Source organism: Leptonotus elevatus, chromosome 1 (genome assembly GCF_054856555.1).
Source record: "Leptonotus elevatus isolate MCC_2025b chromosome 1, RoL_Lele_1.0, whole genome shotgun sequence".
Lineage (NCBI taxonomy): Eukaryota > Metazoa > Chordata > Actinopteri > Syngnathiformes > Syngnathidae > Leptonotus > Leptonotus elevatus.
The window spans coordinates 333,440-345,807 of NC_141239.1; the positions used below are offsets into that span (position 1 = coordinate 333,440).

At 47.6% G+C, this 12,368-nt stretch overlaps 1 protein-coding gene across 12 annotated transcripts in view; it reads right to left on the reverse strand.

Annotated features, from left to right (window-relative positions):
- dlg1b (discs large MAGUK scaffold protein 1b) overlaps positions 1-8,108 on the reverse strand; it is a 45,467-nt gene extending 37,359 nt beyond the window's left edge. For 3 of the 12 annotated variants that reach the window (XM_086097082.1, XM_086097049.1, XM_086097013.1), the window contains exons 1-2: positions 7,120-7,273; positions 4,407-4,538 (exon numbers count right to left, since the gene is read on the reverse strand). In XM_086097082.1, the coding sequence (XP_085953208.1) occupies positions 4,407-4,538; positions 7,120-7,177 (190 nt within the window). In that variant the 5' untranslated portion in view covers positions 7,178-7,273. Of the gene's footprint in view, positions 1-4,406; positions 4,539-7,119; positions 7,277-7,684 lie in introns of those variants that run through there. The other 9 variants (XM_086097120.1, XM_086097031.1, XM_086097040.1 and 6 more) reach the window with 8 other exon arrangements.
- Positions 8,109-12,368: the final 4,260 nt, after the last annotated feature.

The window sequence follows — 12,368 nt, forward strand, 5'->3', positions numbered from 1 at the left end:
CGACAGCCGGCTGTCACAAAAGCAAACAATGAGCGTCATGGCGACTGCGGCCTTCTTGGTGTTCATTTCGTCAACTTTCCAAAACTAAAAACAAATGATTTTGTCAACGCGCATTTTTCATCAGACTAAAACGAGACTAGACTAAAACCCTCATTAATAAACAATAACTGGGACTAAATCCGTATGAGTTTTCGTCGAGACGAAAATGTACTTCCTAAAAACCGGACTCAAATCGACGGACATTTGAGTAAAAATAGAAGAAAATGCAAACCAGCAGACGAGCGCTTCCGTGAGCACGAATGGCCTTGATGGCTTTTACTAACGAGTCAGCTGAACACGGCGAGGTGGATTCTGAACTATGAATGTCAGTACCGGTCCAATGCGCTTCGTCTTTCTTCTCAGAGCGGAGACCGGCTTGGAGACGAAGCCTCCGCCAACTTGGTGATGTCCACAATGGCGACTATTTGGGATGTATGAAAATGTTAAGCCAATTGGAGACTTTTTGGAAATAGAAAAATATGGAAACAACCTCATATTTATCTTAAAATGCGTGTGAGGAATTCATGGATCCGATGGGTAAAAAAGTGAAAATGGTGAAATATTTCTCCATTTCTACCGAAGATTTGCGTCACCGGATGTTTGCATTGAAGAGCGCTTGGGAAAACGTTAGCCAATAGCGAAGCACGCCGGTGAAGTCTGTTCCACTCACTAACACGTGTTTTACAAGAGATGGGGGGTGATATTGCAAATTGCAGGGGGGGAAGGCAGTGCTACGATAATGGCAGCAATATGTCTGGAGCCTGCAGAGGGGTACGAGCGCGCTCCAGGAAAATCAACCCCCAAGCTGAGTGGGCGCCACGTGCAGCCCACGCGCTTTATATGTGCGCTGAATTGGTTGTCAATGGCGGGAAAAGAAGCAGCGCATCTCGCTGAGGGTTTGGGAGGGGGGCCTCTGTTTGACGGTGAGCCCCGGGACCGAGGAGTAGGGAAAGGCGGCCCTGCATGTGGCACACAGTGACACGCCCCCTTTCAAAACTGCAGCGAGCGAGCGCAACATGCACAAACAGGCGGGAGGTGCGTTCACGCTTAAAAAAACGAACACATTAGCGTTAGAACGTAACATTAATCCAACAATAATGTTAACGCGACTGCTAACTAATGCTAGCTAACTTGCTAGCTAACTTGCTAGCTCATAGCGTGCAGCCATAATAGCCACTGCAATTGCGTGTCAAGTCGCTTTTCATCTAAAAGATGAGAACATTTGATGTGAAATTGTTTTGGATCCGAAAAGGTTCGATATCGTCTGCGGAGAAAAAAATACGCAGGCGCGAAATGATTGTCGTGACGAAAACGAGACTAAAACGTTGACCGTTTTTGTTGACTGAAACGAGACAAATAAAATCATGTCAAGACTCAAATGCTAGATTTATAGTCGACTAAACATGGACGAAATAAAAACGGGGTGAAGTTGACGAACTGTGATAAAAAAAGTGTGACTGAAATTGGACTAAAACGGAGACAAAATTTCAAAAAGGCGGACAAAATGAACACGAGTAAAGAACAACGTTTGATTGGGACTTTTTACACATTTCTGTCGGCCTCGCAGAACGAGTCGAGATGCTCAGAAACGCCGAGACAAAAACAAGTTTATTTAGAGAACGTTTCAAGCGCAGCATTAAAAAAAAAAAGAAGATGAAAATAGATGAAAGAAGAAGTAAAAATACTGGATTTGGCCCCGCCCACTTTCTGTTCCCTTGATGGAGGCCAGCAGGCGACTGCTTCAAAACGTTTACAAATTCAACACTCAAAAGTCCTCTCGGGACACACAAACACGCACGCACACACCGTACGGAAGCGTGTGCGGAAGCGTGTGCGGAAGCGTGTGCGGAAGCGTGTGCGTGCGTGTTGTCAAGTCGGCATGTAGGACAAGAGAAGAAGAAGAAAAAGATGAGCGCAGTTGATGTTTGCCATCTGCTGGCGTGGATGCAGGCCAGAGAAAGAAGGACAAGAACAGCACAGTGGAACGAGACTCTTGGGGGCGGGGGGCTGGATTAAAGGGGGGGGGGCTGGGCGCGGGGTAATCGTCATGTCCGCAGAGGGATTACAAGCGCCCGGGCCTGCCGCCGCCGCTGTCTGTCTGTCTGTCCTTTCTCCCTCTCAGGGACGCCAGCAAACTCACCTTCTGCTCCAAGCGACACCAGAGAAAGTGGCGCCCGTGCACGAGTCGCGCCCGCAGCCGCCGCGTGTTTCCACAACCGCCATACAATGACACTTCCTCAACATTTGATCGCAATTTTCCTATTTCCTGTCAGGGACATATTAAAGGGACTGCGCGCGAGAGGCTCGCGTGGGACGCGACGCAAATCCCACAACACCAGATTGAATGCACGGGACGGAGAAGCAGACAAGATTTTGGGCAAACTTTGTCATATTCAAAGAAAAGGCCTCATATTAATGTTCCCGTATTCCAAATGTTTACCAGACTGCAAGAAAAGTGACGCTGTAGCGCTAAAGTGCAAATATAAACTTTTGTTAAAGGCTCCTTTTTTTCAAATGCTGCCAAACAACAACCGATGCAGCTGACATCTTTACGGAATAGGTTGAGGGCCGCAGCTATCAAATCGTTTGCTATTCAGATAGCCGGCGGAAAAGTCGATTCAATATTCGGGTATTCAGATTAAATAAATAAATAAATACATTCAATTATAAATACAGATGACAAAAAAACATTTGATTTATTATTGAGGGACAAGCCGTTATTCATTTTTGGAAAATCCACTTCTTTTTTTCTTTGACTTCAATTTAAGCTGTGCTAAGCAGAGCACACAATTTTCCCCATAGATTTTGTTCTCACGTCAGAACCACAGCAGCCATTTTGCCGTCTCAATCAACACAGCCGAGTACGCCTGCTTTGTCAGAAAATGAAAAGTGCGTCAGGCAGTCCGCATCCAAATGCTCAGTCGTTCGAAAGTCATCAAACGGCAGCCGTATTAGCATTAGCAACACGAGCTGCATTAGTAGCGCTACTCTAGTTAGCATTAGAGGCACTGTAGCTGCTATTAAATGCTAGCAACAGGTGCCATATAATACAATGTCAGTGCAGTTAAGTCGATTTTTTGTTTTGCGTCCATAATTATCAATTGAACTCGATATCAAAACGATATCAGCGACGAGTCTAAATCTTCGTTACGCCGTGATTCATTGTTGGCAACAACTTCAAAATAAGAGCGTGCCAAGCCATTGAGGTCCATATATTATTTTGTAAAGTAAGGTTTATGTTCAAGTTGGCCTTTTCACGTGCCGCCGCTCCTAAATGAATGTAGAGGAAACACTGTCTAAGAGCGATGATATAGTGTCAGAAATGCTATCAAAGATACGTCACGACAACATTTGTGAAAGAAAAGAAAAACATCGTCTAATTATAAATGTATTGAATGCCCAAACTTGGACACTACAAAAGAACTTCTTTCCTTCACCCATTCGGTGTCTTTTCTTTCTTTTTGTCCCCGCGAGCTGCTTTGCTGGCTGCTTAGACGACTTTGAAATTCTGGTTTTGCAAAGTATGCTGGCTCGGTATCGTTCTCCGTTTGTATTTTTCCGCAGCGGCTTAAGACGTCTCGCACGCTCTTTGTTGATACTTTGACGTTTTCAGTTGACCTTGTCGCGTGTTGCAGCTGCTGCCGACGGCTCGTTATGTGCGCTTTCGTTTTACGACGATACATTCTCGCGTATCTTTTTGCCGCGCTACTTCATTTATGAAATAAATCTTGTGCAACCTTTTTTGTAAATACAATTGTGGACTGCTCTCTGGAACCCAACGCGCGCACGCACGCACACGCTCCTGACACACTTTGTTCCTATGACGTGTTTGAAGTCTGATTTGTTCAACCTCTGAAACATTTTTTCACATAGGAAATAATGTCAATTCAATGAATCTGTTCGCAAGCTCCAAAAACGGAAAATTCCTATTTGAATGTATTTTTATGTACAAAAACAAAAAACCCTGCACAGTATGTTTTTGTCGTGGTGTGATGGCATCAGTGGATGATAAACGCTGTGTCAATGCTGGCTTTGTGTATTTGACATATCGTTGGACAACTTGTGCGCTGCTCTCGGTGGGTCTTTCTTTCGAATGATCGCTCGTTCTTTTTGGAGGAAATTGGATGCGTTAAAAGTACCAGCATTGGTAAACAAATTCAAATCCAAAGTGTTCGCAAACGTCCCAATCCAGATGATGTCATGCCAATGAAAACGCGTGAAGCCGATTTCCGAGCTTGCCAAAGAGCCAAAGGTTGCGCTGCGCTGAGGAGCCGAGGGAAGCTCGCCGAGGGAAGCTCGCCGGCGGAAGCTCGCCGGCGGAAGCTCGCCGGCGGAAGCTCGGCGGCGGAGACGCGCGCGCCACGTACCGATGAGGGCCTGGAAGAGGTTGCTCCGGAAGATGTCGATGACCCTCTGGATGGAGACGCGCAGCTGGCGCTCGTCGGCGTGCTGCAGTTTGGCTCGGTACTCCTCCAGCAGGGACAGCGCTCGCTGGGCATCTGCGCGGCAAAGCGGACGGCGCGGCTCACTTGATGCTCGCAAACGGCAAACAATTGCTACGCTTCAGCCGACCAACATCCACGCGGCGCTTCGGCGCCCAAAATCGGGACGAACAGCCGCACAAATGACGATTGTTGCATGATTGAAGCTAACGTCTGATTTGGGAGAAGCGCAAAGCGAATACGTCTGCTTTCGTGGCGGACAACAGAAATTGGACATTTCCTCCAGTTAGTTAGAGGATGTCTCGTAAAACATTCATCACTGAACAAAATTGGGGTTGATTCTTGTTATAATCGTTAGTTGTCCCTAGTGTTGTTGCCGTACCGATACTGGTGTCGGCAGACGCCCCAATACTGCACGAAAACAGCGGCATCGGCATCGGCAGCGGCATCGGCAAGTCACATGCCAAAGGGGTAGACGCCGCCGACTTCCGGGTTTCACACATCAGCGTCGTTTCCGGCCGCGTTCCAACACTCGCACCCCCCAACCGCGCGTTCCCGCCGATGGCGTCTCAGCAGACACACACTTCACACTCGCACCCGTCGACGGGAACGCGCAAAGGCGGAAGCGCACGAACTGGGACGCGGCCCACACGTCGCAAACAGGAAACGGAAATGACGCGGAAAAGCAGGAAGTCGGGAGTCCCGCCTCCTCCGTGGCATATAGCCCATACTATTATTCCTGACGCTAATAGAGGACTTTGAACGCAGCATCTGGTGTCTCGCTTGTGCACGACGTGTTCGCTGCGTGTCGAGCCAAGACATCCTATTGGCCCTTCAATGCTCTGAACCAATGACAGGGCAGCTTTTTCATGTTGAAAAGCTAAACAAAAAAACGAGCAATGCCGATACTGCAAAGCTGGCTATCGGAATCGGTATCGGGGGCCAAAAAACGGTATCGGAACAACAGTAGTTGTCATATCTCTAATCTCTGCGTCTACAGCAGGGGTGTCAAAATCCTATTAGCTCATGGAGGAAAATATATTAACAATGGGCCGGACCAGTTAAATCATGGTATAAACACTTTGTGTCAGTTATACACAGATTGATCTAGATACACACAGTATGTAGATCTATGTTTTGATCTTTTTTTTTTCTTTTTTTAACAAACCGTAACTTTAGGTTGTGTGTAAAATAATGACATCATCCAGGTCGATTGCTTGTGAAATTACGAATGCGTATGTTTTGGCCCTCTGAATAATTGGTCCGCCGTTTACAATATCATCTCAACCCCTTTGCGGTCCTGGTCCGGCCCGCGGGCCGTACCTTTGACACCCCTGGTCTACCGTCTAAAAGCTCAAGATTTGGAGCGCCTCCCACAAGTGACACATGAGAGTCAATGCAATTCAATTTACAAGACTTTAAATATATCATTTGTGCTATTACAACAACTTATCGAAAGCAGAAGTCCCAAAATTGTCTTTGCATTAATATGTTCTTCGTCTAAACAATAGGGGGGCCGAAACAAAATCGATTCTGCAATATATCGGCATGTTACAGCGCACAATTCTCGTATCGATTCAATATGCGGCCGAATCGATTTTTAAAGATCATTTTTGGATGGAAGTATTACAACAAAATGTCTTCAACTTATCGTGTAATATTGTGATAGTTAACGTTTTGGTAGCCACTAGCTAATGTTGGGAAAGTAGTAGTATATTACTTTTCCCTAATCACAAGTACCAAATCTTTTCAAGATTTGAGTAATATTATTTTTAACCCGAGTCGCCTCATTTTGAGATTGGCCGATTCTTTATTAAGGAGGGGGGAAAACATTCATTTATTTATTTATATATTTTAACGACCCCAACACCTTTATAAGTCTCACTTTGTGCCACCGCGCAGATCTGATCAAAAGTTATAAAAAAAAGAACCTCATATATTTATCCGATTCCGATCGAGTCAGCAACCACGTGATCGGGCCCAATTTCCGATCACGTGATGAGAAATCGTGACATCCCGAATATATTTACTTGTATCCATGACTATTTTAATTCGGACCGGCTGCAGAAACAATTCTTCTCTTTTTTAGTTGAAACAATTGCTACTTTTTGAAGGTCGGCGGCGTAAACTCGATCCATTGGATTTGGTCTGAATGAATTTGACACGACGCGCCAGCGGTTGCGTATTTCCCAAACTGCAGCAAACATGGAGGACGAGTGGAGGCGGCACGACGGTCACTGCAGGGAAATACAACCAGTATTTTGATTTTGTGGGGACCAAAGATTCATAAACGTTACACTTTGTCATTTGATGTCAAGAAGGACGTGATGTGGTTTCATTTCGTCAGCAATTCATACAAAGTCAAAAACTTAGCGTTGATTTTATTCAAATGAGGGGACAAATGGACTGTGATGCGACACTTTTTGAGTTTAAACAACAATGAGATGAATGAGATATTATAATGTAGGATGTCGAAAAGGGGGGGTTGGGGGGGCAACTGCTTATGTTGAACATGCAAAGTAAAACTTTTGGGAAGAAACGATGCAGGGCGAGAAGGAAAAAAGTAACTTCAAGTAACCAGTTCCTTTTGTAAGCAAGTAACTAATAATTCCTATATTACTGATCTTGAGTAACTTACCCGACACACTCACGCCATACGAGTCACTTTCATCTGACGTCAGCCATTGCCGATGCATCGGTTCGACTCAATATTATTATTGCGATCGTTCAACTCGCGAGAGAAGCAAGAGAAAAGTGCTCAAGTCCGGTTGACGAGCAGCAGTGGCCGAGTTTGCGTCCATTTTGTGGCGCATTTTGCAAGTTTCGCCTTTCAAGCTTGTTGTGGAGTTTGCGTGAAGTTTGTCGTCAGCTGCTTCGTCACTCGCAACTCGCTTCTTCGAGTTAGCACGTCGAGCTAAGCGGCTAGCTCGCCTTAATGCCTTCCCTCAGTCACGCGGGCCTCCGCGGCCCGGTTCGGCCCGACGGAACGAGCCGGGCCCGCCTGACGCCCCGTCCCACTAAGAACATGGGCTCCGCTTCGTCGTGCGTGCGAGCGTGCGAGCGGACGAGCGAGCGGCGACGCCATTTGGACTTTCGCCGTCCCAGCGAGTAGCGGCTAGCATGCTAGCTGGCTAGTTCGAAAGCGGCTTAGGCTACCCACGGCAGAACCGGAACCGCCACCACCTTTTAGGCTAGCGTCTTACCTTTCTTTCGGACCGGCATGGCGCCTCCGCTCCGTTTCGACTCGGAGGCGCTCGGCTGAACGTCCGACAAGCAGAATGTCGCCGTCCGTCCCGACGACAGCAAGCGACCAAGTGGACAACTCCAAACTCAAACTCGACAGGGCGGGACGTGTCCCACCGGCGCGAGTCCAAATGGGAAGCGCCAAGCCGACAACGGTCCAGGGCCGGACCGGACCGGACGGTGCCGCTCTGGTGGCTCGAGACGTCCCGAACCGCACGCACGCACGCGCGCGCACACATACACATGCGCGCACACACTGAGGTCGACCCGAACCGAGCCAAGCTGTTCCCCGCCCTGTGTGCGCGCGTGCGCGCAGACGAAAAAGATGCAAAAAAGAAAATCAGCCGAACTTGTTTGTGCTCAAGATGCTGGGACGTGCACGCGCTTTGAGTGCGTTCGTGTCAAAGTTGGGAGAAGAAATCCCTCCGCCTCCTCTGCGTTCTGCTTCTTACTTTTCTCCTCCTCCTCCTTGAAAAATGTGAAACTTTCTCCAAAATGGTGTCCCTCTTCCTATTTGAGCTCAATGTATGTGTGTGCAGGCGCTTCATGGGTCCTCGTTGGGGTTTGGGTCAGGGGATGTCGTGGTGGCCAGCGGGCGAAATGGTCGCACATCACAGTCGGTCTCTTGTGAGGGACGCAGAAAAAAAAGTAGTACTTGTACTAAGAACTCAGTCATCAGTTACGTGACTTCATTCATTACTTGACTTGAAACTTGAAATACTCACCTTTTTGTCCCTAAAAAATACATTGTTATTTGTAGTACCAAAATACTGTACTCACATTTACTTGAGCAAAAGAAAAAGTAATACATATCGTTACTTGTGCTAAGCACTTAAAAGTTTTGCGTGACTTGGATTTCGCCTTAAAAGTGGAATTACTTCATGACTCAGATGACTCACATATGTCTTAAAGAAATAGTTCCTTCGCACTTAAGAGTAAAACTATTCCTAGGCTCACTTCTTTGTCGCCAGTAGGACTGTAACAAGTTTCATGTGTGAAAGCTGCCAGGAAATAAAAATATGAGGACACACGTAGTTAGCATGTTGTCCCATCCTCGAGTGGCTTTTTCCGTCAGCACTCCAAAAACATGCTAGCACGGTAGCTTCATTAACGGTGTTTGGGGCGGGACTTATTTTAAGCCCAAATCATTTCCAGGTTCGGGACGCAGACTTACGACGGCGAGACGGGACACGCCTCCATTTTTCCCAAATCAATTTTTCCCACTGATTCGTCAAATGGCGATTTCATCACTTTCTCCTACTATGCAGCCAATCAACGGACCCGTTTGTTTTTCAGCTTGATTATGAAATCAAGTTTGACGATAATATCGGCCGATTTATAGGGCCCTCCCCGACAATTAATTTTTTCTTAGCATGGGAATTTCAAGCGCCGCGAGAGCATGACACTGGCGCCCAATGGCGCATTCCAGGATGGTCGCAAGCGGGACTTTTCCGAGTTCAAAGCAGGAAGTATGTACGGGAACGCCCCCTTGAACTCGGAAATCCCAATTGGGAAGTCTGGAAGAAAAAAAAGTAGGCCGACTTCACCGACGGACTTCGTTGTGACGTCGCTACAATGGCGCCGCCTTTGGAACGGTAAAAGGCAATTTACTGGCGCTCGCTTTCTTCATTGATAAATATTCGAGAAAAGTGCAGGTAACAAAACGTACGCGACGGTACGTCGCCATCTCCCGGCACCAAATGATACGGTCAACTACTGAACTGACAATAAATGAAGCAAAATTGCGAGAAGGCAAGTTTGCTGGAGGTCCAAATGAGCTTTCAGGACCAAAGTCAAAAACAATTGACCGCGATCCGCCATGTTGCTTGTTTACTTTAGCCTCAAACGCGTTCAGGTGGGAACTGGGAAAAAGAAAGTGGGATATCCGACTTCGGACCGTCCTCGAAGGCAGCATTACATCGATTCGCTTTTTCCACTGGCGGAGCTAACTTTTGTTAGCATGCTTACTTTCATTTCTAAGTTCCTTTAGCACATTTATGACATGAGCTGACTTGTTTGAGCATCTTCTTAGTATTGCGACTGAACTTCTGTTATCACATTTGGTAGCATTTTTACAATAGCTTTACATAGTAGTAACTTCTGTTAGCATTTTCGCTAACTAGCATTGGTAGCTACAATCTGTGAGCATTTTTACAGCAACTTCTGTCAGCATGTTTACGAGCATTGCTAACTTGCGCTAGCACGTGTACTAGCTTCGTGTCGGCTGTAATGCGCATTTTGGCCACATGTGCCCTGAAAACCTGGCGACCAGTCCGTCATTTATCGCCACGTACGCGGCGGCCGAGCTGACATCCCAACGGTTTTCACTTTGCTCCAAGCGAATGTTACTTTCCTGTTTTGATCTGGACGCGGCCGTCCGTGCGCGCGTGCCAAAGTGCAGCAGCTTAGCGGCGTCCGATTAATTATGAGCATGTTGCGCCGCTGTGACATGATCACTAATCACTTCAGTGGCTCTCATGGCGGGTGGCCAGCAAATCGGAAATCCCACCTACGCGCACGCGCACGCACACACCGCGCTAATCTGTGGACTTCCTGCACATTTCCCGCTCGGCTCTGCGTTGCTCGCGGCCGCTAAACCCGCCTGCGCGTGCGTTCGTTTGTTGCCGCCGCGCCGGCAGGTTTCTTTTGAAGTCGAGCGCGTTTTGCCACATTCCAATCAACTCTTGTGTCGTACCGTAGCTTACAAATGGACAAATGAACACACACAGGACGGCTGCCGACGTGTACGCAATCCGTCAAATGCGTCGATGGGGGACACTGTCTTAGTTTTGGCTTGACTTTTTAGTTATTATTTGTGTCCCTTTGAAAACGGGCGTCCACGAATGCGATCCGAGAGACGTTTGAAGTCCAATAAGTGCGTCACGTGTGCTCGCTTGTACAGCTGGACGACGTCCCGCTTGGTCAACAAGGACTCAATCGATACGCTTCCTCCCTTCCAGGTGGGGCGGGATGCCCACCCCCCCCCCCCCCCCCAAGCCTTTTCCGACCGTGGACGCTGGTCTCGCATTTGTCGGTGCTGATTTTCATCCCGACAGTTAAAACCGTTTTGTAAAAGTGTGAAGATGTCCTCGTGTGTCTGAGGCAACCTTGGGCCGGTCTGAGGAGAGCCCTCGGCCCCGCGTGCGTGCGACCACGAGAAAGTGAGAGGGAGGCTGTCGCCGCGGCAACGACGACAATGACACCGGGGACGGCGCGGTACTGACCCGGCCGCAACTTTGACATCAGCGGAGGAACACGTGCCCGCCGCTAATGCGTGCGTCATTGTCGCGCAGACACACAATGGCGCCGTTCAAGCGTTCTGACAATCCGTGGACTGTGTTAGCAGCGCACGCGCGTCGGCGTGTGTTGATTATGCAAATGTGTGCGTTCCTGCCACCGTTGAGCTCTGAACGACGATCGACGCCAGGCGGGGCTCAGCGAGCTTTTGGAAGCGACAGCTGACGAACCCGCCGGCCAAATTTGCTGCTCGCAAGGTGATACGATGGGCGAGCGCTGACGCGGCCGTTGATTCCCGGGCTGCTCGCCGTAGCGGCGCTTGCACTGCTACTGGCGGGAAAGGCCAGTTGGGTCCAAATACGCCACATTGGCTGCCAAACGATGAATTTGGCAGCAGCCGGCAGGACGGGTCGCGGAATGAAGACAACAAACTGTGAAGTCCAGTTGTGGGTTTTTGTTATCTTCACAGTTGCAGCGTCAACTAATTAATGAATCACAAAAAATGATCGCATTAATCATGTATTAACGCAGATGAATCATTTTGAGCGCAGATGACCTTGACATCGGATGGCTACGTTGAAGGCGGCACAAGTTAAACATAACGACACGCATTCAAGTCAAACGTTTGATAAATGTTTGCGGATGATATTCGGAATATTTGCTCATGTAAACAATCGGTGTTATTTTGGGGGGTCATTTGAAATGATGCAACCGATTGGAGAGTGGATCCAAAAATGTGGAAGACGTCCTCAGAGCATGAAATGACAAAATCATTGAACGCATAAAAAAAAGCCTTTTTGAATCCAAATTCTAAAACGCAATTCATCTGATGAAAAAAGGTCATCGTTTGACAGCTCGACTTGGAATCAAAGCACAATTCTGGCTTCTTTCAACCACCAGACTTCATTTTTGCTTCGTTCATCAATATGGAAAATTCCATTTGAATACACGACAGTCCAATCGGCAAGAATATTGATTGCATTGGATCCGCGCTACCGACAAATCTGCGGTTTGGACACCGACTTGTGGCCCGACGTCGGTTTTCTCGCGGCCTTCCGCAGCTCCAAAACAAAGCAAAACAAGAACTTTTGGCATTGTTACGCACCCGTAAGGAAGGCAAAATGTCTCGGTCACCCGCCGCACCACATATCGCCGAAAAGAAATGGACTTTTTAAAAATTCAAAGAAAAACAAAAAAAAAGTCGCCAAAGAAAAAAAACAAAAACATATTTACACAAAAAGGTGCAATATTTACAAGAATCCAAATGAAAGGACTGACAAAAATGTGTTCAAGCAAACGGCATTCAAACGAAGGACTAACCCTAAAATGAGCGGAAACGCCATCACGAAGCGATCTTATCCGAATTGAGTTGGAGGTCGAGAGGACGCGCCGCTGTCGGATTCGTCG